We start from the raw sequence: 23,788 nt of genomic DNA on the forward strand, positions 1-23,788 counted from the left end.
CATCATCCTTCCCGGTTTCCTTTTTTTTTTTTCCTTTCTCCTCTCAACTCACAACCCCGCCGACGCGCGCTCAATCGCCGTCGTAAATCAAACACCCCCCTACCTCATCGCTTACAGATCCCCCCTTCTTCCCGCGACCAATCCCCGGAGGGCATTTCCCAACCTTTTCCCCTCCAACAACTGCCGCCGCCTGGCACGGACGGAGTTCCACACCGGTCATCACCGGTCATCAAGAGGTGTTATTACCCTTGATGACCGGTGTGACCGATTATCAAGGTGTGAGTCCCCTCAATGACCGGTCTGTGCCGGTCATTGGGAGGTGTGACCGGTCCGCGCCGGTCATCAAGAGGTGTGAGTCCCCTTGGTGACCGGCACAGACCGGTCATTGAGAGGAGATGTTACTCCCCTCGATGACCGGCACAGACCGGTCATCGAGAGGTGTGATTTCCCTCAATGACCGGCGGTCCGGTACAGACCGGTCATTGAGAGGAGATGTTAATCCGCTCAATGCCGGTCTGTACCGGTCATGGATATCAGGAGGATCAAGTGGGGTGTGTTTGTACATAGCCCAGTTGAAGTTGTAGGCACTCCAGCTCTGGCTGGAGTGCACAGTACTGCACTCCCCTTTTGAGGAGGAGAAATATCAGGAATGGAGTGCTGGGGGAATGCACTTCAATCTGATGGAGTGAGACTCACGGGCACTCATTACATTTCCTGGCCACTGGAGTTCTTTGTGGTGCACTCCAAAGAGTCTTGAGTCCCCGGTTCTGCACTCCAATTGACTTGGAGTACTCTAGTCTGTACTCCAACAATCATTGGAGTGCACACTCCATACACTCACTTTTGGAGTGCTTTTGGGATTTTTTTGGAGTGCATTTAGGCTGACCCAAAATAAATCCAAATCACTCAATAAGGCTTACTGATAATGCTACAAATGAGGATCAAAGAGTTTACAAACTCCCAACAGGTGACCAAATTGCTTAATAATAATGCTCAGGAACCTTGATTGGACAATGGGACTTTGTAATGGAACCAGGTTGGGCCCAAATGTGATTTACACAAGAGTTGTATCAGGTAACAGAGTTAATGATTCTGTGCCCATCCCTCAGAGTCACATTCCTTTCAATCTGACCCAGATAAGTCTGGAGCTGTCTGGACTGCCTTTCAAGCTCATACACAAGAAATTTCCTGTCAATCTGGCCTCCTCCCTCACAATCAATAAATCTCAAGGTCAAAAAATTGGTAATTTTGGTATTGTACTTCATGAACCTGTCTTTTGCATTGTCAAGAAGCAAGTCAAGCCAAACTACTAAGGTTGTGATTCCACAGCCTGAAAGTGGCCAGCCTTCATAATAAACTTCAAAAAATGTTCAAAAGGAATTTCTCTCACATTTTCAGTTGAAATTTGGTTTCTCCTTTGACTGAATGCATAGTCACCCTGAAATTGCATCATCAAAGGTTTGAAAATTTTCCTCTGTCCCATTCCTTTTTGGGACTTTCACATCCTGTGTCTTTCACACACCCTGGGCTGTAACCCCAAATTTGGGGGCTATGCCATTGCTGTAATTTACAAACCTCTATGACTTTAACACCCCCTGGAACCCCAAATTTGGGGGCTTCCCCTTGTTACTTCTACAAATCTTCTGTCTTGGCTTCAAATATTACTTCCCTGGCATTTTAGCTCCCCAGTATAGAGGCCATGGTCTTATTCTGTCTTTTTCTCAATCCTCTCTCTCCTATTCCACTACATGGTCACCTATTTCTCTATGTTGTTCTTGCCCTGATTCTCACTGCTTTCCACTCTATCCATTTTCTTCTCTCTTTTCTCCACATACTCCCCTGTCTTATACTATCAATTTTCAGCAGTTAAATCTTCTAGGAGTTGAAGTTCCATCTTTTGTGTATAAATCTGGGGGTCCTCAAGAGCTACTGTGATATGAAGTGAAGCACAAATCTCCACTTGTGCATATTATTATGGATGCCAGAGCAGTGACATGTGGCAATGCCAAGGATGTCCCCTCACATCTTATTGAGAAATATAAAGGCCACTGAATCTGCACAATAATGTATGTGAAGGTCCCAATTCTTTAACTAAAAGACAAAAAAAATTGGGCTAGCAATAGCATCTGAGGGAATTTTTCTTGGATGTCACTAACTGAAGGCCTGATGCGCTGCAGCGGCGCAGCCGCCCTAACCTCTAGTTTATTATTGAATATTGCTCAATTGAGAAAATTTGGGCATCATTTTATTTACAGTTGCAACACCTTTCCACACCAATGTGCATGCTTGCAGCCTAAATAGCAGGATGTTCACCTGTTTTTGCTGTTTTGCACCAGTGTGCAATGCCACAATCAGTGAGAAGAGTATTTATTATGGAATATTATTCAATGTAGAGTACTTGGGCACCATTCAATTTACAGTTGCGGCATTTTTCCACCCCAATGTGCATGCTCGCATCCTAAATAGCGGGAATTTCCCCTGTTTTTGCTGTTTTGCACCAGTGTGCAATGCCACAATCAGTGAGAAGAGTATTTATTATGGAAGATTATTCAATGTAGAGTACTTGGGCACCATTCAATTTACAGTTGCGGCATTTTTCCACCCCAATGTGCATGCTCGCATCCTAAATAGCGGGAATTTCCCCTGTTTTTGCTGTTTTACACCAGTGTGTAATGCCACAATCAGTGAGGAGAGTGTTTATCATGAGATAGTATTTAATGTAGAACATTTGGAACCATTCAATTTACAGTTGCCGCATTTTTCCACCCCAATGTGCATGCTTGCAGCCTAAATCGCAGGATTTTCAACTGTTTTTTCCTGTTTTGCACCAGTGTGTAATGGCACAATCAGCAAGAAGAGTATTTATTATTGAACATTTTTCAATCAAGAAAATTTGGGCACCATTTTATTTACAGGTGTAACGTTTTTCCACACCAATGTGCATGCTTGCAGCCTAAATAGCAGGATTTTCACCTGTTTTTGCTGTTTGATTTACAGTTTCAACATTTTTCCACACCAATGTGCATCCTTGCAGCCTAAATAACAGGATTTTCACCTGTTTTTGCTGTTTTGCACCAGTGTGCAATGTCACAATCAGTTAGAAGAGTATTTATTATGGAAGATTATTCAACGTAGAGTACTTGAAGAACATTCTATTTACATTTGCGGCATTTTTACCACCCCAGTGTGCATGCTTGCAGCCTAAATAGCGGGAATTTCCCCTGTTTTACACCAGTGTGTAATGCCACAATTAGTGAGGAGAGTGTTGATTATGAGTTAACTAGAGTCCAAGGCGGCTACGCTGCTTTAACCCACCAGAGCATGCTTTTGCAGTTTGATTTTTATTTCAATTAGATAAATCATTGTATGTTGTTGTTTGAAACAACTCAATTTCTACTCCTGATCATCTGTCAAACAAAAAATTCATGGAAAATGAATTAATCTGGATGTGTTAGTGTTGTTGCTTTGGATTCTCAAAGTTGAAAACATATAAACTTCTCACATTGTGGCATAATCCTAATGTAATCACTTCCTATGCAGGAAAGTAAACAGATTAAATAAGCAGATAGCTTACAGTTGCTGAAAAGAAGACCTTTTTTTTTGAAATGTTCTGGTATGTCAAAACTTTGAAGAACCCTAACTTTAAGGTAGACTTAACCTGTCAAATCGTTTCTTCAACTAACTGCATGGATTTATCACATTCAACAGATTGCTTCCAACACCACTTTATCAATCATATTCATTCACAGTCTTGTGCAGATACAAGGCTTTTTGTGGGTACTCAGTCTTGTGCTGCAGTGCAGCATTCAAAATTTGATCAGTAGCAGCGTCAATATGGTTAGATCCATATTGAATTTTTGGGAATGGATGGCTTGTGGCAGCCTACAATGTGTTTGTTACTTCTGCTCATATTAACAGTTTAACATTAAGCGGACCGCCGCGCCCACCAACAAAAAAAAATGGCAGCATTTCTCCCTTCCCCCACCCCCCCCCCCCCCCCCCCCCCCCCCAAAAAAAAATACAGGTCCCAATGCACCTGGATTGCTTGGCTCTTTAAGCAATTGGCGCCAAGCAAGAGCCAAGCAATGACCAGCATTCATCGACTTGCTGCCTCCTTTTATACTTTTCCCCTAAACTTCAATTCAAGCCGGACTCTGTTATTTAATCTCCTTTTCCCCTCCCACCTTTGCCCACATCCCCCTCCCCTTTTTCTTCCATTTTCATCTTATCACATGCAATCAATCACTTGAAAATGGTTACCTGAGGTTCTTTTCAGAACTCTTAAAATCACCCTGAGCCATTTCCCTAGCCCTTCTCCAGGCTCACACCTTTTCCGGCATGCCTCCAAGTCTTCCCGGACGCAATTGATCCCACAAAAATGGGAAATTGAGTTTCTTTTCAGAAGTTTCATCAACCCCCTCCGCGCACCTATCTGACCCGCTCTATAAAATCCAACTCCGGCGATCCGCGTATTCTGGTTGGAGGAGGATGCCACCTTGGCATACCATAAAGGCAACATTTTAGGAAGTGTCTTAAATTAATGGTGAATGAATTTACACCAGCGATCACGGGGCGGCGTAGCCGCCCTTAAACGCTAGTATAAAAAAAAGAGGAATCTACCTTTGCGCAGGCGCCATGATCCACCAAAGGTAAATACAACCAGCAAAGTAACAGAGAAAAAAACCACATAAAAATACATATGAGGGTAGGGATGCGGAGATCACACAAAACATGGGCTGTGTATAGCATTTGGCACAAGATGGTGTTGTTTTCTGGAGGGAGGAAGGGGGTGCTATGTGATGAGTCTGATGGAGGACCTATTGAGGGACGGCAGCGGGGAAGAGTCAGAGCCAGACAATTGTATTCTGACAATCCTTCATCCATCCATTTTGTGACCTGGATAGACACAAGGAGAAAGGGATTCCTCTGAGTAATAGATGGTGAGGAGGCAGATGGAAGAGTAAGGCATTGCTTACCTAGGCGATCAGCAGCGGGTAGTGTGCAATTCTCCTCTACATAGGCTGGAGCAATTAATGCTTGAATTCGAGGCCCTTAACTTTGAGATCATTGAGCCAGTCAAAGACAGAGATTCGGAGTGTCAAGTTGGCGAGGGAGTGCCTGGGCGCCGGCCGCCTGGGCCTGGCGGCTACTCCAGCGTGCTCACAAAGCGCTTCTCGAACAGCACAATCTCCTCGATTGACATTTGCAAAGATGATCAGCACCCCCTGCACGCCAATCAGCAGCTCAAGCTCCCAGTAAAACACCTACAAGAGGATCTAGTAGATGTCGACGAAGCCCACCTCCGTCTGGATCAGATTGTATATTGCTTCCTGGCTGTTCTGCTCCTTCTCGGAATATGTAGAGCGACCAGGCGGATCCATAAAGCTAGAAAAAGTCTGATAATTAGGTCCACAGAAGGTACAGGTGGGTTTATTAGTCTTGGGGAGGGGTGGATGGTTGGGCCAAGGAGTGAGGAGGACACTTACATTTCCAGGATTGACATTGAGTTGAGTTGAGGGTGAGGTTGCTAATGGTTGACGGCCGGCGTTGTGGTTGAGAGTGTTTGTCAAAGGTGTGGATGGGGCCTCTGAAGGCCAGAAGACATCTATCATGAGGGGAGTTGACGGTGCTTCTGGTAGGGCGGAGGTTGAGCGGGTGGTCGCAGATGAGATGGATTTTGCCATGCCCAAGAGCCACAAGCGGAAGGTGTTGTGAGTTGAGGGGACGGCCACCCCAGTGGCGTAGATTCGAGTGCAAATATTGGGGGCTGGTGATGGGGCTTGAGTTGCTTGCAGATTGCACAGCTTTCAGATATCATTAGGATCCATTTTGACTCCGGATGGTCTGCCGAGCAACTGAGAGTGAATTAGTTACATCTTTTTCATAATAAGGAAGAACCAGGTACATACCATGGTCGTTGTCGTCACGCTTTCAACACCTAGCCGGTCAAAACACCAACAGGAGGGGCGTGGCGGTGGCGTAGCTGTCAGGGCTTGATTAATGTGGCACTTGAGTGGGTGGATCTTGAGAGCCGTAGTGCTGGATCTTCTATAAAACATGCTTTGACTTGCTTGTTTGTGTCCCCCAGGGCGTCCTCTGCCGCTGTACTTCCAGCGTGCAGCTCGTCCTCAACCCCCTCCGCTGTTGCACTTGCACAGTTTGAGGGGCTAAAGAGTTGCCCCCCCCCCCCCCGGGTTCTGCAGCCTTTGCTGCGGGATGGGGGCCTTCAACGCCCTTCCTTTTTGACCTTTGCGCTTGACGCAGGCTGGAGGTTGGCCCAGACGCAACAGCCATTGCTGTTCACAACACCTTTGGTGTTGTATGGGGGCATTTGAGATTTCTTTTTTTTCAGTTCTGTTGTATGTGTATGAAACTTTGTATTTTTTTTTGTGTGTTTTATCATAAGGGGAAACCCTTGATGTTTTTTTCCCTATTGAGACAAAATGTAAGGGGAAACCCTTGATTTTTTTTTTCAACTTTTTACAAAGCTGTGTCTTTAATAAACTTGGATATTCAACAGAGAACATTTTGGCACCATTCAATTTACAATTGCGGCATTTTTCCGCCCCAATGTGCATGCTTGCAGCCTAAATAGCGGGAATTTCCCCTGTTTTTGCTGTTTCACACCAGTTTGTAATGCCACACAGCTCCACATTGTTTTGGCTTCTAACTGGTGATGAGGACTAATTATCATTGGTCAATAGCCGTAGAATAATAGTGTCACAGGTCTGTAAAACAGCAAAAACAGGTGAAAATCCTGCTATTTAGGCTGCAAGCATGCACATTGGGGTGGAAAAATGTGGCAACTGTAAATTGAATGGTTCCAAATGTTCTACATTAAATACTATCTCATAATCAACACTCTCCTCACTGATTGTAGCATTACACACTGGTGTAAAACAGCAAAAACAGGGGAAATTCCCGCTATTTAGGATGCAAGCATGCACATTGGGGTGGAAAAATGCCGCAACTGTAAATTGAATGGTGCCCAAGTACTCTACATTGAATAATCTTCCATAATAAATACTCTTCTCACTGATTGTGGCATTGCACACTGGTGCAAAACAGCAAAAACAGGTGAACATCCTGCTATTTAGGCTGCAAGCATGCACATTGGGGTGGAAAAATGCCGCAAATGTAAACTGAATGGCCCCAAGCTGTTCTACATTGAGTATTATCTCATAATCAACACCCTCCCCACTGATTGTGGCATTGCACACTAGTGCAAAACAGCAAAAACAGGTGAAAGTCCTGCTACTTAGGCTGCGAGCATGCACATTGGTGTGGAAAAATCCCGCAATAGTAAATAAAATGGTGCATAAATGCTCTCCATTGAATAATATTCCATAATAAATACCCCTCTCATCAATTGTGGCATTAAACCCTGGTGCAAAATAGCAAAAACAGGTGAAAATCCTGCCATTTAGCAACGGTCGGTAGTTATTGCTACAGCAACGCGTAACGTAACAATAACGTAACATTTTTTGGCCGTTATTGTTATTGTTACCAGTAACGGCAGTGCAATATCAATATCACACCAAGAGTTTTTTTTTGCGACGGCCGTTACTATATCTGAGCGCGTAGCGACAGATATTGGGCAAGATAACAAGCAATAAAAGGCCAAAACAGGGCCAATTTGGCCTTTTATTGCTCAATAACGCGTTATCCGCTGGATGACGCGTTACTTTACTGGTAACTGCCTCAAAAAAAGAGGACCGTTACGTTACACGTGATGCCGCTGTTCGCGCGTTACTGCTAACAATAACGGCACAAAAAGTAACGGCGGGTAGTTACTTTACAAAAACCCCGCAGATATCGTAAAGTAAAGTAACTACCCACCGTTGCATTTAGGCTGCAAGCATGCACATTGGGGTGGAAAAATGCCGCAAATGTAAATTGAATGGTCCCCAATAGTTCTCAATTTAATATTATCTCATAGCAAACACCCTCCTCACTGATTGTGGCATTACACACTGATGCAAACCAACTTATATTCCAGATAATGAGGCAAAATCCTACTAATGGCAAATTTCCAAAGATGCATTGTGTGCTCAATGAGCTGTAAATCTTCAACAATACCAAGTCAAATCCTTTTCCAATTCAATAATTTTCATATGTTGTACTTATAAAACATGCAACCACTATGTGTTGAACCGCTATACTATGACATTGAACCGCTATACATGCATGTAAAGTACATAATGTTTGTAGTGAGGTGTGATGTCCCAGTTCTTGGACCCTACACATTCTGGAATAGGCACCAGCCTATTGCCCTCCTTTGCCGCTCTTGGAACCCAATGTTGTTGCTTATCTTTACCTTTCCCTATCCTTCCTATCACAGCCCTCTGACCCACTCTTGTATTACTATTACAAGTATAAATAGGAAGGTAACTTGTCCAATAATCCGGATTAGGTAACATCCCTGGCTGATTAACGCCTCTCAAGGCCAATCTTGGCCTCTTCTTGTGAGAACAAAAGAGAAAAGGTGTTGACTATCAGTGGTGCAGCAAGAGGGAATGAAGTCCGTTGTGATCTATGGGTATAAATAGGGGTACGACGAGAGTCAATTTTTGCCAGGTTGCAGAGTTTCAGACTCATTAAGCTGCCTAGGAGAGGGGAAATTATGCGGAAATTTAGTCAGAAAATGGCAAATCTCTGTAGGAGATAACAGCAATAACAACAATAACAGGCCTTTTATTGCTACTAACAGGATAAAATGACAGTTACTGCTATTATCCATCACTATTTCCTGGGCAAGTTCCTGTATTGTTAGCAACAAAAAAAATAGATAACATAAAACATTGTTATTTTTAGCTGGTTTTGGCTACACTACACTACACTAACAAATAATGTTAGTGTATTGGCCCACTGTTGCCCCTAGCTCCAATGAGACTATTCCCACAATTCTTGGTCCAGGCACCCCACAAACCTGAATCTCTTCTTTCTTTTTCTTCTGTCTTACTAAAAATCTGGGATTGAGCGGAAAACCTCCCAGCTGGCCAACATTGCAATTTGGGGAGAAAATAGTGGCAATTCCAAAGAAAAAATCCTGAACAGTGGGGTTGTGGAACCTCAAGTCCCTGAACCTGGGTGCAACACCAAAGGAGCGGATTGTTGGCCCATGGGAGGAGAAAGATGTTCTAGTCCCGTAGATGGGGCTGAAAACAAGGCTGTGGGCCCTCTTGCCAGGAAGTGCAGATAGGAGTGACCCCCTCAAATCAATCAAAATCTACCTTCGGGCCAACGGGCCCCCGCCGCGGGGTCGGTCTTGTCGACGGGGCCAAGTTCGCGGTTGAAGTTGCAACGAGTTTGGCACTGCCACAGGCTGTTGACCACCCGCTCAAATCAATCCGGAAACCAATCGCACTCACACTCAAACTCTTCCAGCCGGTTTACCACTCCATGGGCGGAGGACCTAGCACACCACCACCACTGATGGATTCGTCCGAGGAAACGTTCGAGGATGAGCATCTGCTAGAGCACTCGATTGATGGTAGAAGCGTCAGTTTCTGGTTTGGCTGTCTGATTTAGTAAACCTCCCATTTGGTTCTCTTCTCGATGCCTGGCTGACTTCGGTGGCTATGCTTGCACAGATACTCTCGGACGACTTGGTGGAAATCACTCGGCCAATGGCCTTCCCATCCGGAGAAGAACCCAAAGGATCCCATTCTCACTCGCATGAACAACCTAGCGCTGATCCCTCTACATCACCCGACATCAATCCTGATCCAAGCAAGGCACAAGAACCAAAGCCTTACAAGCTACGATGGTCCAAAAGCAAAGTTTATATTGTCAGCCACCTACTCTTCAACTCAGTCGTCACCACCTCGCTCCTGAAGTCTGAATTGGTTTTCTCTTACCTCCCACCTTTCAGCATCCTACTAGTTTCCTTCGCGATAACCTACCAGGATATCTCGGAGTTCTCCAACGTGTACATACGTCTAATCCAGTCATCGAGTCAATCTGGGATCTGATCAATCTTTCTTTCTCGGTGTTTTGCGCAGGCCCCTAGATCGTTCTATCTTAGTTGGGTTCCCGAACGGGCCATAGAGCACTCATCGGAGCGAGACTCTTGGCTCAAGCTGGACCTCGATCCTAATCTTTGTCGGTATTCTCAACGCTCATGGACGGCCTCTCTGAATAACCAACTGACCCCTGTGAACGTTTTGCTCTAACCTTGCTTACAACAGCAACGAATGAGGACATTCTGGTGAATGTTCCTATCGATCTGGAGGCTACTCCAGACTACGCTTTTTCAGTCCCAATCGATTCCATCCATTCCGTCATTCTCACACCCCCGACTCTGAGCTCTTGGTATGGAACCGTAGTGATCAACGTCTTCTGCGGCCCGACGCTCCCAAAACTCTATTTTCATGACGATGAATCTCGCTCCACCCAGTTCTCCCGAGAGGTTCGTGAAACAAGATTGGCTCAGAATCGACTTTCTTCACTCCCTGCAAGCTGGGGTGGAGAGGCACTCCTCACACAGCTCCGTCGCTTTGCCGATGTCTGCCAATCCGCCAGAGAGCATGGCCTCTTTCTTCTCAACCCTAGCAAAGACGAACGCGAAGAACACCTCACACCCATCTTCGCAGACGATGCATTGATCCCGCCACCCTCTCCCCCAAAGCGGAATAGCATACTTCATCAAAGCCTGCGGAATGGCAATCCATCTGGCTCAATGGATGATTTTGCTTTCAACATTTTAAGTTCTTTCAGCAAGCTAACTCAGAAGTCAGTCATCCATGATCGTCTCACTTATTTACCTACAAGTTTTATACTCATCCCATCTACTTGCTTCCCGATTTTTATTGTGACTATTCCAGTGCAAAATCAGCTGCGCAAATGGTGTTGTCACACAGGCTCGCCAAGCCCATTATTCCACATGTCTGTCCCCTTTTCAGATTCCCGAACTGATGAACATTGGAACCGTCGAATACTGACCGGACATTATTTTCTTCAGTTACCCCAACCCATTGCGTCGCTCGCCAATGGTGAACCAGAATTTATCCGATGGTCTCAGCAAGCAGGCGTTGAAGGCTATGATGCTGCCCGAGTGTATTTGGCCAAATGGGCATCGATTGTCGCGGCCCAGGGGGAACGTTCACGGCGGGCCGAGTTCAACGATTGGGATCCCGAACCCATCACCAATGACGGTAATATAAGCAACTTGGACGGTGGATTTGAAATGATCCATGTGCGATAGCTTCTATTTATTGTCGCAACAAACGTAACAGCTTAGTGTGAAATTCTAACATTATTGTCTTGGTTTAAACCTTGATAGGCGACTTATCAAGTACCGAAAGTACGCTTTCAACGAGCACCTGCTCAGCCAATCGAGTTGGAAGAATTTATTGCATGGCAGGACGATTCTGGTAAATTGCTGCTGGACAAAGCCGAGGGACAACGGCGAATCTTTCAGCGCGGTGTTGCGCCCACCGCCAGGAAGCTGGTTTGGTTGTTTCTATTAGGAGTGCATGGTTGGGAGAGCACATCCCAAGAAAGAGAATCGGGTCAAGCAAGCATGATGTAAGTCACCTCATCGACTGGCTGCGTTGAGCGGGAAACAAGCCGTAGCCTTTCATTTACTTTCTCGCGCATTCATCAGTGAAGAATACCAGAAGCTCAAAGCCTCTTGGGAGACGGGGAACGAAGAGCTAAAGTCGACGGCCTCATTTCAGGAAGAGGCGCATCGCATAGGTTTGTTGTGATAATACCTGATGGAGACCTGATCAACAACTTAAAGTGGACTTACCGTTGGTGGTTCAATATACACCACAGAAATCGACTGCCGACGGACTGATCGGGGCCAGCCGTACTTCTCGACCGTTTCAAACCCCGCGACTTCGGACGGTCCTGAAACAGAGGAAGACTCCAACATGCCCTCCACCAATCAACACGTCGAAACTGTGGGGAAGATTCTGATGACTTACAACGTTTGGGAGAAAGAGCTTGGTACGCTCCCCCTCCCATGATACTCTCTGTACACAGCCCGTTCAATGGCACATGTCGTTGAATCTCAGCCCGCCTGAATTTTCCACAATGCCACTCCTACATTTAGGTTATGTCCAAGGCATGAGTGACCTATGCGCGCCACTTTACGTCGTTTTTGAGGCAGACGAGGTTACCACTTACTTTGCCTTTGTCAAGTTGATGGAAAAAATGGTGGGTTGACGAGTCCCTTTGGTGTATCGGTGCCTGTCAAGCATCTCAATTGATAGCTGACGCTCCAGTCTTTTACAGAAAAGTCATTTCTTACGAGATCAGAGTGTGCGCCCTACGGTATTCTCCCCCTATCTCCCTCCGTTTTGGTCTCCGCCTGACACGCCACCTTCTTGTGTTTTTAAAACCTCATTTGGTGGCCAATCTTCTAGGGAATGCGAGACGAACTTTCGCGGCTTCAGCAGCTGTTGCTCTTGATCGATCCCCAGCTGTATTGCCATTTCGAGAAGACTAACAGTCTCAACTTGTTCTTCTGCTTCCGTTGGATTCTGATTAGCTTCAAAAGAGAGTTTGAGTTTCATGACGTTCTGAAAGTTTGGGAGGCTGTGAGTTTTTTTTTTTTTGTACTCCTCTGCTATCCCTTCACCAGTCAGGATGCTTTGATCATCACGCTAAGAATTGTTGGTCTTTAGTTGTGGACCGACATGTGCGGACCTCATTCGGATCTATTTCTGGCATTAGCCGTGTTACAGACTCATCGGGAACCTATTATTCGATATTTGCAAGAGTTCGATGAGGTAAGTAATAATTGGAACACCGCCACAATACTAGTTCTCCGCTAATCTTACTCCTCTGTTCGGCGGTTTTTAAGGTCCTCAAATACATCAATGACATTGCCAATGTGAGTTCAGACCTGGTTGGCTGCATTGACATTTAACTTAGAAGCTAACCATATACGATCTTCCAGACCCTTGAGTGTGATACCCTTCTGACGCAAGTGAGTTGACTGCTAATCTCGAAATAAGTGTGATGGTGAGAATAATCGTGTGGGAATGCCAACTGATTCCATTAATTCACAGGCACACTTGTTGTATTTGACCTACAAGTCGATCGTCGAGACCCGCTCGACGGTCACGTCTGACGGAACACAAGTCATCGAATCCGGAAAGCGAAGTGTCGTCGTCACCCAAGAACTCAAAAGTCTCCTGTAGACCTCCAACATGTTCGATGCCCATCGGACTCTTTCAACATTGGATCCTATTTTTGGAAGTCAAACATGCCTCCATCATGAATCTTCTCTTTCACAATATCCTCTTTTTTCCGACACTTGCTCTTTCCCTCATATCATTCCTACTATTTTTGGTTGGTTGTGTGTTGTAATCATTATTCTGTTGTTGTAGCTCTTCGTCGGGTGTCATCTTTGGCCTTGGAATGTATGAATGTAATAACAGATTGACTTTTTATGTAACTTGAGCAGGTCTTCAGTTTTGTAATTTAGCTCAATGAATTTTTTACATTCAAGATCTTCTCCTTCCAGGATTTTTTCCATTCTGGTGGCCAAGTCTCCTTGACCAGTCGAGTCAAACAACCAATCTTGTCAAATTTGGCATCAAATTGAAGCTCATCTCAGAGTGGATATCTTCAGCTATTGATACTGCATACCAGGACCCTGGAAACCCCCTATAAATGTGGGTAATGTAAAATCCAGAATTTTGGCTAAATTCATACATTTTTGAATTCCATTCATACACAGTTCATACCTATGCTCAGAGAATTTCCAAATTTTTCATACATTTTTTATGCCTAACATTTTTTCCCTTGCAAGGCAGAAAGCCTAATTTTTTGTGATGCTAGCCATTTTTGATGGATTCAGCAGCACTGGGGCACACCCAAAAGAAACAGAAAACCCAAAAAAACGGAGAACTATGAACTTGTTGTGTAATAGACTCAAGTACAACTGAAACTTTGCTTTATTGAAAGAGATTTGATACAGAAGAATCACTCTTCCCACTGATGTAAGAATGGCACTTGAGACATTAGGGGGGTTCACAATTGAATTTTACAAAACTTTTGAGTTAAATTCAAGGCCCTTATGAACAGAATTATATTAAAATTTGTCCTAAAGTTTTTTAAATTTTGACTGTGAACCCCCCTACACTAAAACATTTATTATTTTGCCCAAAAAAGAGATAAAAGTCAACATGAAAAAAATGAAACCAGAATTTCACTCAGGGGAACAAACTGAGCATGCTGAGCCAAAAAAATAAAATGTCCCAAACTGAGCAAAAATCATTGGACAATGTTTTGGGATGGTTTTTTTTCACGGGCCTGGCAGGCCTGGAGCGGGCTTGAGCAGGCTTGAGCGGGCCTGGAGTGGACCTGAGATGGGCCTGCCCCAAAAGCACATTGGGTCAGTATTAAAGGATTTTGCCTTGCTGTGGGAGCTTCTGGGGCTTTTGATGGGCCCAAAATTGCAACATGGGCTTTTGGTGATCTAGAAGTATCAAACTGGGCCACAGAATAGCCTATGGGCCTTTGAATTCCCAGAAAGCCCACCATGAGCCCCCACATAGCTAATGGGCTCTTGGTAGCCCATGAAGATCTCCATGGGCCAACAGATACCCTCATGGGCTTTTGGTGGCCCATGAAGATCTCCATGGGCCAACAGATATCCTCATGGGCTTTTGGTGGTCCAAAACGCCCCCCATGGGCTTTTTGTGGCCCAGAAAGGAGGCAAAAAGCCCATGGGATCCCATGATGGAAGTATCTGTTGGCCCATAGGGATCTTCATGGGCAACCAAGAGCCCAATAGCTATGTGGGGGCTCAAGGTGGGCCTTTTGGGAATTCAAAGGCCCATGGGCTATTCAGTGGCCCAGGTTGATACTTCTAGACCACCAAAAGCCCATGTTGAGATTTTGGGCCCATCAAAAGACCCAGCAGCTCCCATGGCAAGGCAAAAAACCTTTAATACTGACCCAATGTGCTTTTGGGGCAGGCCCGTCTCAGGCCCGCTCAAGGCCCGCTCAAGCCCGCTCCAGGCCGCTCCAGGCCTGTGAAAAAAACCATCCCAAAACATTTTCCAATGATTTTTGCTCAGTTTGTGACATTTTATTTTTTTGGCTCAGCATGCTCAGTTGGTTCCCCTGAGTGAAATTTTGGTTTTATTTTTTTCATGTTGACTTTTTTTTTTGGGGGGCAAAATAATAAATGTTTGTAGTGCTATTGCAATGAGGGGGGCTGCAATTTTTGGGGGATTAATACACAATTTCCCCCAAATTCAGTAATATTGAGCCCTTCACTGAGTGTAAATAAGTGGTGCAGATGCACTGTTTTGAGGTGTGCCAAAATCCAAGAAGTAGTAGTTGATGTGAAGAATCCAGAAGCAATAGGCATATGAGGTTGATGTGTATAAGAATATCTGTACCAATACATAGAAAAGTTTATAACAACTATTGGCACTAGCAAGCTGTCAGAATTCTGGTCCATCTTCTCCGCTCACATGCTCCATCTCTTTTCCATCACCATAAGTGATGCTCAAAACCCTGTTTTAACTCATCATCTTCCATTGCATTTGTGTGATGTATCCATCAATAAGTTTTGATGCTTTTCCATTACTAGCAACACTGGGTCAATAAGATACCAGTAACGGTAACGTGTTGATATCATATCAATTTTTGGTGTGTTATTTTTACTGTTACCAGTAACGGCAGCGCGTTACCAATATTCAGTTTGAATTTTGGATTTTTTTTTCAAGCCGTTACAATATTTCCGCTGATATGAAGTCAATATTGCTGCAGTATCGAGATTTTTTTTGGCTCTTTTAGCCTTTTTTTTGCTCTAATACTGCTGTTACCACGTTATCTGTGTTACCATAGCGGTAACGGTATGGTAACACAGATAACGTTTCAATACGCGCAGCACGCAAAAAAACTTGTTACTGCTAACGGTAATGGTTCAATTAGGTAACGGGGATTGATTCAATACAAAATTTGGCCCAATATTGTATTGAATCATATCAACCCAGTGTTGTTACTAGTTTTAATGTCTTCTCTTTTCCATTGTCAAGTGGCAATTCCCCCTTCCATGTGCTGAGATTTTAGTTAGCATATAGGTATTTTGTTCTTCCATCTCTTGTGAAATGTTATGTTTGTTTTAATTGTCTCCTTGGCCCCCTTTTGGATCTTGCAAGGGGGCTCTCTATTTGTGACTACATGTTCCTGCTTGTCTGATTTGAAATACAGCATCAAGCCAGAGCCTTTTATCCCTTGAACCACATCTTCTGCTCCTTGGTCCAACCCAAGCCCCTCTCTGTCACATCTTTTTCTCCAGTGTGGTGATCAATTCTGGAACATGTGTCAAATTTTCCACGGAGCAATCAGTGCGGAGCACAGGTGGTGCGGAAAGGAGCGGAGCAGTACTGCGGTGCACACAACTGAAGGCGGCGGCGCGCGGAGCTTGACAGCAGAACTGGACTCAAACTGAGCAGGCCAGCGCGGACTGGCTAGCGGAGGCGGTGATTGGGGGAAGCCATGGCAGTCAAAGCGGGCTACGTCAGCAGGCATAGCTGGGGCGGAGGCAGCGTGTGGGATCCTGACATCATAGACTAGACAGGGGCATGGAAGGTAGGGAGAGGAGTTTGACGGTGGTCAAAGGCAAGCTGCAGAGACAACAGGAGTTAGCGTGAGAGCAGAGCTTGGCGGATGACGTGTGTGTGTGTGTATAGCGCTTAGCGGATGACAAGTGTGTGCATGTGAACGGAGTTAGTGGATGGCGTGCGTGGGAGGTGGGAGGAGGATATCTTTTAGTTCTCTTCCTTTTCTCTATAAAACCACGGTGGGGGGGGGAGGATTCTGCATCATACTCCCCACACACTCTCTTTTGCGGACTATTATGCTTCTTTTACTTTTTGCGTATGTTGCCAAGCAGAGTTTTACGTTGCGGACTTGCTTTATGTGTCACATTTGTGCTTTTGCAGAGTTTTTGTGCTTGCTTTACAGCTGTTTTCTTGCGTTTTGCGGAGTTTTGTGGAGGAGTTATCTTCTTTATGCGGCAGAGCTTTATTTTACAGTTTACTTTTGCGGAGATTTATTATTTTTACGTGCTTTACTTGATTTTACCCTTCTCAGAGCCCTACAACATTGGTGGAGCTGCGGAGCGGAGTTCTCTGAATCACTCTACTTTACCTGGAAATCATCTTGGAGCGGTGTGGTGGTATAAAAAGGCGGGCTGTCAGAGAATACCCACAAAGCAGCATGGCCAGAAAGCGCGGGCGGCTGAGCTCATTGGAAAGCTTGTGCATTCCTGAGAGATGAGATAAGCACATGTGCTTATATGCTGCTGAGGGAACCTTGAATGTATGACCAAACAAAAGCACACAGAAAGTCAACAAGCGGAGGAGGGTGTGGACCAGGGGACCGACACGGGTGCGGGGAACTGGGGTTGAAGCCACGGCCTAGACGGAGATTTAGCTGAGAGTTGGAGTAGGACTGCGGCGTATCAAGCGCAAAGACGGACTGGTAGCGGCGCAGAGTTAGGTGAACCGGGGCAGCGGAAGCGGATGACGTTGGGGTGGAAGCGCTGGGTAGAGACTAACTCTGGAGGCTAGTCGCAAGGTGCGGGAGAACAGGCGTCGGAGATGTGCTAGGCTGGGAGGCAATGCAGGTGGAGTTTTTTAGTGCAGGAAAGGGGATGCGGACGACGTTGGGTGGGAATGGAGGACGGCTGGGCGGACTCGGAGGGAGTGGGGGATATGGAACCTGAGGGGACGGCTTTTCTCTCATGATGAATCTAGCACTCTACTACTACTTTTACAGTACCAACATTGTAGTGGCAGTTTTTCTAGTGTGTCAACTTACAGATTACAAGTGTGCAGAGAGTTTTTAACTACCCTAAATCATACCTTTGTGGAGTTCTTGTGTGCGGAAGCGGAGCAGTTGAACCCTTTGTAGACTAGGCGGATTGTATCAGGCTTGCAGAGGAGTGCTGAGGAGATTTTTATGTTGCAGAGTTTCAGTGCCAACAACCAAACAAGCCCAGAACAATTCTAGAAGGAGGGCAGACGTTCAGTCTTACCTATACGTCCCGCTTTTTATTGGACAGCGGCAGTGCCCTGCCATTTCTATGCAGGGACCAGTTTTGTTCACCACACCGGGTGAAATCTCAACACAAGCCAGCAATGTTTTCCTGAGACTTGCCCATTAATCACCAGAATTTTTCCAATGCACATTTTCTGAAACAAAAAATCAACCCCCAGACCCCTGGTGAGTTCTTGCAAGATGAACAGTGGCCAACTGTTTAGGAGTGGGGAGGGGGGGGGGGGGTACAAAAAAAACTGTGTTGGTATCCTCAAGACTTTCATACATATCTAGTTACTAAACCCCGTTCCACAGTAAAATTTCCATACATCTGAGATTAGTATGCTTGCAGCCAAAAAGGCCATTTACTTTTCATGCCTACCATTTTGGGTTTTTGGCCAAAAATCCATACATTTACATTACCCACATCTATAGAGGGTTTCCAGGGTCCTCGCATACCTCATCAGTTCCCAAACTCTTTTTTTGCATTAATTAGGACTACTTTTTGGGGGAAGATATATGTTCCAATATTTTTTGAGGCTTGGAAAAACTGGCTATTCAATTTTCGTCCGGGGCTAATCAGCGCAGGTCTAACTTGGAGATTATGAAAAAAAAGACATGTTCTAATGGTCTTGAGTAAAGCTGAATCATGCAAACCCAAACCCTCAATAATAACATGCATACTTGTCAAGTGCCAACCATCTATTTTGTTGCAAGTAATAATCAACTAATTTTGGTTTGCTGCTCTTGAAATAACGGCCATCGCCTTTACTGGTGGCCTTTCTGGGGAGCATGTAGATTAATGCGTTTAGAGCCTCAAAAGCTAATTTCCCAGCCAAAATCTAGACTCGCAATCACCAACGGAAAGCCATCGATTCTTCGACCATAATGGTTCCAAAACCAGTCCTATAGACTCAGTACACATGCAAACGCAGGAACAACGTCAGCGCGGGGCACTGACAACCAGATTATCCAGTTCTTCATCATCCTCACAGATCCTACGTGAGGCTCTACAGTTGGCCAGATTGGAGCCCAAGCAGCACTCCAGCACCACGTTACTACTTCTCAGTCATTTTGGAGCGGACCTGACATGTGCAATCCAGGTATATCATGGTACGCAATCGATAGAACAAATTGATTCCACAGGTTTGGACGGAGTCGGGACCTTCGGGACAGTTGTATTACGCCTGATTACGCTTCTGAGGTTGAGTATTTCACTCTAATAATACACAACTTTCAATTTTTTTACAGTTTCACTGAAGCTCTCGCTGAAACCTCTTGGCAGTATGATTGGACTTGCTGAGGGTTCTTCACAGGTCTGGTTTGCAAAGGTTGATCTGTCCTTCCCCCACATAGTCAAGTCTGAGCCTGAATCCGAATCCAAGTGAATTTGTCATTTCCTTTCTTCAAGGAATTTATTCAATAGGTTTTTAACTTCACAAGAACTTCAGATTTAACATCAAGACTTTCATCCACAGCTTTGGATGCGAAATCCCATCTTCACCGCCCATCTGCCTCAACTTGTTTAATTTTCACTCTCCCAAATAGTCCGGCAGCTCTACTTGCTAACCATCAGATAATCATTTACATCCACATAGTCTTTTCCTAGCCAGGATTTAAATTTCCGTTACTTTTAATCAAATCGAGATGAGGTTGTGTTCAGTTTTTCTCGTGTATCTGTTTTCATTAACTTCTGTTTACTCAACGATCGAGCCATGGAGGCTTTTTGGACAAGACATGACACGAAACGCAGAAGAATCTCGAGCTGGCCCCTCTGGTACAGCAAACGAGATTCCCCGTTCCCCTCAGAACCTGATCGACTTGGACCCGGAAGTAGTCGACGTGGAATTGGATTCTTCAGACGGAAGTATTCAAGAAATCATCGATGTCGATTCAGTGACATCAGGCGGAAGTTCTAAAAGACCTCATGAAGTGATCAATTTAGATGATGAGCCGTTAGAATTCAATAATGGTGCCTCTTCTTCCCAAGGCCCCCCCTTGAGGCTGGGATCGCATCAAGCAGGGAAGAAACCTGTCGATGACTCACCTGCAAAAAGGAGAAGATTGAATCAGAAAGCACTACCGGAAGTGAGGTTTGATGCACTACAAAAGTCCAAAAACGCGGCATCACTGCAGCAGCTAAAAAAAGCGGGGCCTTGCAGCTATCAACCTCCAGGAATCAGGATACGGCGAGCTGGTTTGATGAAATTGGCTGAGATAGCAGATGGAAAAAGGACAACATACAATATCTTCCAAGAATCAGTCGGTAGGTTAGATTTATATCTTGCTTCATCCTAATCTATGATAATTGAAACTCTTTTCCTTTTCCTTCTGCTTGGGTTGTTCAGATACTGGGAGATTTGATTTTCAAAGTCATTTTTTTAAAACAATGGCACACTACAAAAACGCAGAGGGAAAAGAGAAAGAGCTGATTAGTGACATGTGGGAGGATATAGACTCCGATCTGAGCGGGCAGGAGAGCTATCTCCATTCTGAAGAACAAAATGGAGCTTCGTCAAGGGAAGCAAGGCGTTTACAATACATTATTGAACACGCCAGTGAAATAGAGGAAAAGAGGAAGAATACCCCTTTGAAATTAGAGTCTTTGCGACAAAGGCTAGAAGGATTGATTGCTGCGGCTTCCCGAATCGACAGTAGTGAAGCGGAGGAGCAATTGAGAGAGGATGAAATGATATCTGCCGCAGAGGTTTACACCGCAATTTCGGTCTTGGGTTTGCGGCCCGAGCTCCTTCGTGCAGGTTTATACAATTTTGGTGATGATGCACTCAAAAAGTTGAATACACACTTCATTAATTTGGAACTTCGGAAGAGCCATGCTGAAAATGAAGAAAAAAACCCAACAGGCGAGTCTATGTTTTCTTCTTGTTAAAAAAATTGGAAATATAGAAACAGTCAAAAAATAGAAATCTGTGTTTTGACTTGTTAATGGCGTGATTTGAATTCCCTTTGTTAGTTCGTAGGTATACGGATGTAATTCGTGCAATGCAGAAGTCGTCTATTTGACGTCCTGCCCACAGTGTGCGGTAGTGTAAAGCACTTCGCGTACTGCAAAACAAAGAAAGATAAATTTTCAAATTACCATAATGGAAATTTTATGCCACATTCCAACTCATTTCTAATTTCTGTGGCCTCCACCGGGAAGTCTTCAAGGCTCTATCTGCAACATTTGAAACCTTGATCACTCAATAAACTCAAATATTATACAAGATAAACCTGGATTTTCTGCTAGCCATCCTCTCTATTTATTTTCTGCATCTTAATATCAATCAATACAGAGCCTCCTCTTTATTCTTTTCTCCTTTTCTAAATTGCTTCCATTCAAAAAAAAAATCTTGATCCTCTCTCATGATTTTTGAAAGATTCAAAATTTACAGTAATAGCCCCCTCTCACTATTTTACCTTGTCATCTTTAGTTTTCCAGCTTTTTGACCTTGATTGCAATGTTTCAAATTCAATAATTATATTCTCTAACCATTCTTTCCACTCTTTTATCTTCCATCTGAAATAATTCTGATGGCTCTGGTTGATAGATTTGGACCTACTTTGCAGCAGAAAAAAACACTTCATGCACAGATGCAGCAGTCTCCAAACTTCCAGACCCCTGGGGGTTTTTCTTGCCCCTCCACAAAGTTTTTTTAAACCCTCCATATAGAGATAGCACTTTGCATCCGGGTACCCACGGAGGGTGCGGGTACCTGCCCAAGATTTCAAGAAATTCAGACACCCACACCCGCACCCAGCACCTACCGGCGTGTACCTGCCACACCAGACAGGTAGCCACCTAAAAGCGCCGGGAACCCGCCAACTAGTGCCCAGCGCCATCCCTACCTTTCAAGGACAACACTTTGCACCCATGTACCTGCCTCAAATTTCACTGAGATTGGACACCCGCCAGTGGGTGCTGGGAGGGTGTACCGGGTACCTGCAGGCAGGTGCTGGGTGGGTGTGCCAGGTACCTGCAGGCGGGTTCTGGGTACCTGCAAACAGGTACCCAAGTGCCATCTCTACCTTTATATGACACAAAGATCAAATTTCTTGTTATCTATAAGAGCATCCTTACCGGTGACTAGTTTAGCTCGAAATTAGCTAGTTTAGCCACCAATCTCAACCACACCGGGTGTAGCTAAGCCCAAGCTAAATTAGTGAGAAGCTTGAATTTCAGCTAACCGTCACTACATTTAGTGACGGTTAGCTCGAAGCTAACTGCCATTTCCCGCGCCCACCACTCAGCTCCACCCCGCGCAAGCCAAACCGATACGGCTGAATCGCTGTTGCTAAGTTAGTTTGCAACAGCTGCGAGTCAAAACTCGCGCCAACATGGCTTGACCGGTAAGGATGCTCTAACCAAGTCCATGATTGATTAAAGCTATGAGTTGAAATGAATCTGGGAGCATATATTCCCAATTTTCCCATTTTTTGAACCAATTAATTTCAGATCAAAATGATTTTCTGTTGATAGGCTAGGGGTTCTCTTCCCCCCATGGAGGATTGGCCAATAGCCAAGGCATTAAAGAAAACTTATGGGACCCTCTCATTCAATTTCTTGGCGCTCAGGTTGGGTTTTCAGATGTGTAGTGAGGGAAGCTTCACTGGCTAAAAAGTTTTTTAAAAAATGACATTAGTAAGCCATATAGAAGACTAGTTATCTGCTCTGCTTGATATGACCACTGCCAGAGCATTGGCATCCCATGCTGTGGTACATGTTGAGTTCCCCAGGGAAAGTGCTAAGGATTTAGTTTGTAAAGTGAGTTGTGCACCAGGAGGCCTCCAAAATTAACTGAGTCAGAAGGTTACCAGGGGGACTTATCACCAGGGAAGATTTGGGTGCACTCCCCAGGGAAGATATGGGTGCACTCCCCAGGGAAGATTTGGGTGCACTCCCCAGGGAAGATTTGGGTGCACTCCCCAGGGAGTGCAACAGCTGAATTTGGTTTAAGTTTTTGTCTGAACTGGGGTGGAAATCCTTACAATGTGATATTGAATTGTTTCATTACTGGGAAACAACTATAGGCCAATATAATTTGGAGTTATATGTAACTACTCAATGTGAACTATCATTCAACTTGGTTGAATTCATCTTGAAGTAAAATTCATGTCAGTTCTAACTAATTTTTACATTTTCAAATCAGGTAGCTCTTGCATCCCCATTTTTTTTACATTGGGGTGGTCACCCAATCAGCCAGGGCCCTGTTGAACTTAAGGCTGGCACCCAAAATGTACCACCCGGGTGCCGGGTGCGGGTGGTTGGGATGAGGCCAACACCCCGCCCAAACACCCGGGTGGTTTGACACTACATGATGGGCGGGCTTTCAAGGTCATTTGGACGGGCTTAAGCCTTGGGAGGGTCCAATGAACGGGCCTGGGAGGCCAATTGGACGGGCTTGGGAGGCTGCTTGGCGGGCTTTGGAGGTTAATTAAAGTTTTTTTGGGCAAGCAAATTCCTACTATGGGTTGTTTGGATGGTGTCAAGGATAGATAAATTGAAGATTTCAGCCCAGAAAAAATAATTGTGACCACCCGGGTGGACTCCGTTCCACCCGGCCCCGCGGTGGTCTCAGATCTGGGGCTCGGGACAAGGCTGACCGGGGGCCCGAACACCCGGGTGCCAGCCTTAGTTGAACTGAGGCCTCTACCATCCCCGGCCATCACCCCAGCCCTCAAGTATCCTTTGTCCTGCCAAGTTCAACCCTCAAGAGTCAAGACTCAAGACCAGATCAATTCAGCTCGGCCTTCATCTAGCTCAACCCAA

The 23,788-nt window shown here is 45.0% G+C and overlaps 2 protein-coding genes across 2 annotated transcripts; both read left to right on the forward strand.

Annotated features, from left to right (window-relative positions):
- Positions 1 to 9,402: 9,402 nt before the first annotated feature.
- PtA15_13A163 (uncharacterized protein) lies at positions 9,403 to 13,154 on the forward strand (the record flags this gene model as incomplete). Its single annotated transcript, XM_053162333.1, has 17 exons — positions 9,403 to 9,501; positions 9,594 to 9,791; positions 9,875 to 9,931; positions 10,005 to 10,104; positions 10,191 to 10,734; positions 10,827 to 10,887; positions 10,964 to 11,197; positions 11,285 to 11,529; positions 11,609 to 11,700; positions 11,782 to 11,955; positions 12,062 to 12,165; positions 12,244 to 12,270; positions 12,375 to 12,548; positions 12,636 to 12,740; positions 12,815 to 12,844; positions 12,911 to 12,940; positions 13,023 to 13,154. 17 exons carry the CDS (start codon positions 9,403 to 9,405, stop codon positions 13,152 to 13,154), a joined length of 2,406 nt encoding a protein of 801 aa, XP_053026319.1.
- Positions 13,155 to 19,665: 6,511 nt separating this feature from the next.
- PtA15_13A164 (uncharacterized protein) lies at positions 19,666 to 21,042 on the forward strand (the record flags this gene model as incomplete). Its single annotated transcript, XM_053162334.1, has 3 exons — positions 19,666 to 20,284; positions 20,367 to 20,882; positions 20,993 to 21,042. 3 exons carry the CDS (start codon positions 19,666 to 19,668, stop codon positions 21,040 to 21,042), a joined length of 1,185 nt encoding a protein of 394 aa, XP_053026320.1.
- Between the last annotated feature and the right edge of the window lie 2,746 nt (positions 21,043 to 23,788).

Source organism: Puccinia triticina, chromosome 13A (assembly GCF_026914185.1).
Source record: "Puccinia triticina chromosome 13A, complete sequence".
In the NCBI taxonomy this organism is placed as follows: domain Eukaryota; kingdom Fungi; phylum Basidiomycota; class Pucciniomycetes; order Pucciniales; family Pucciniaceae; genus Puccinia; species Puccinia triticina.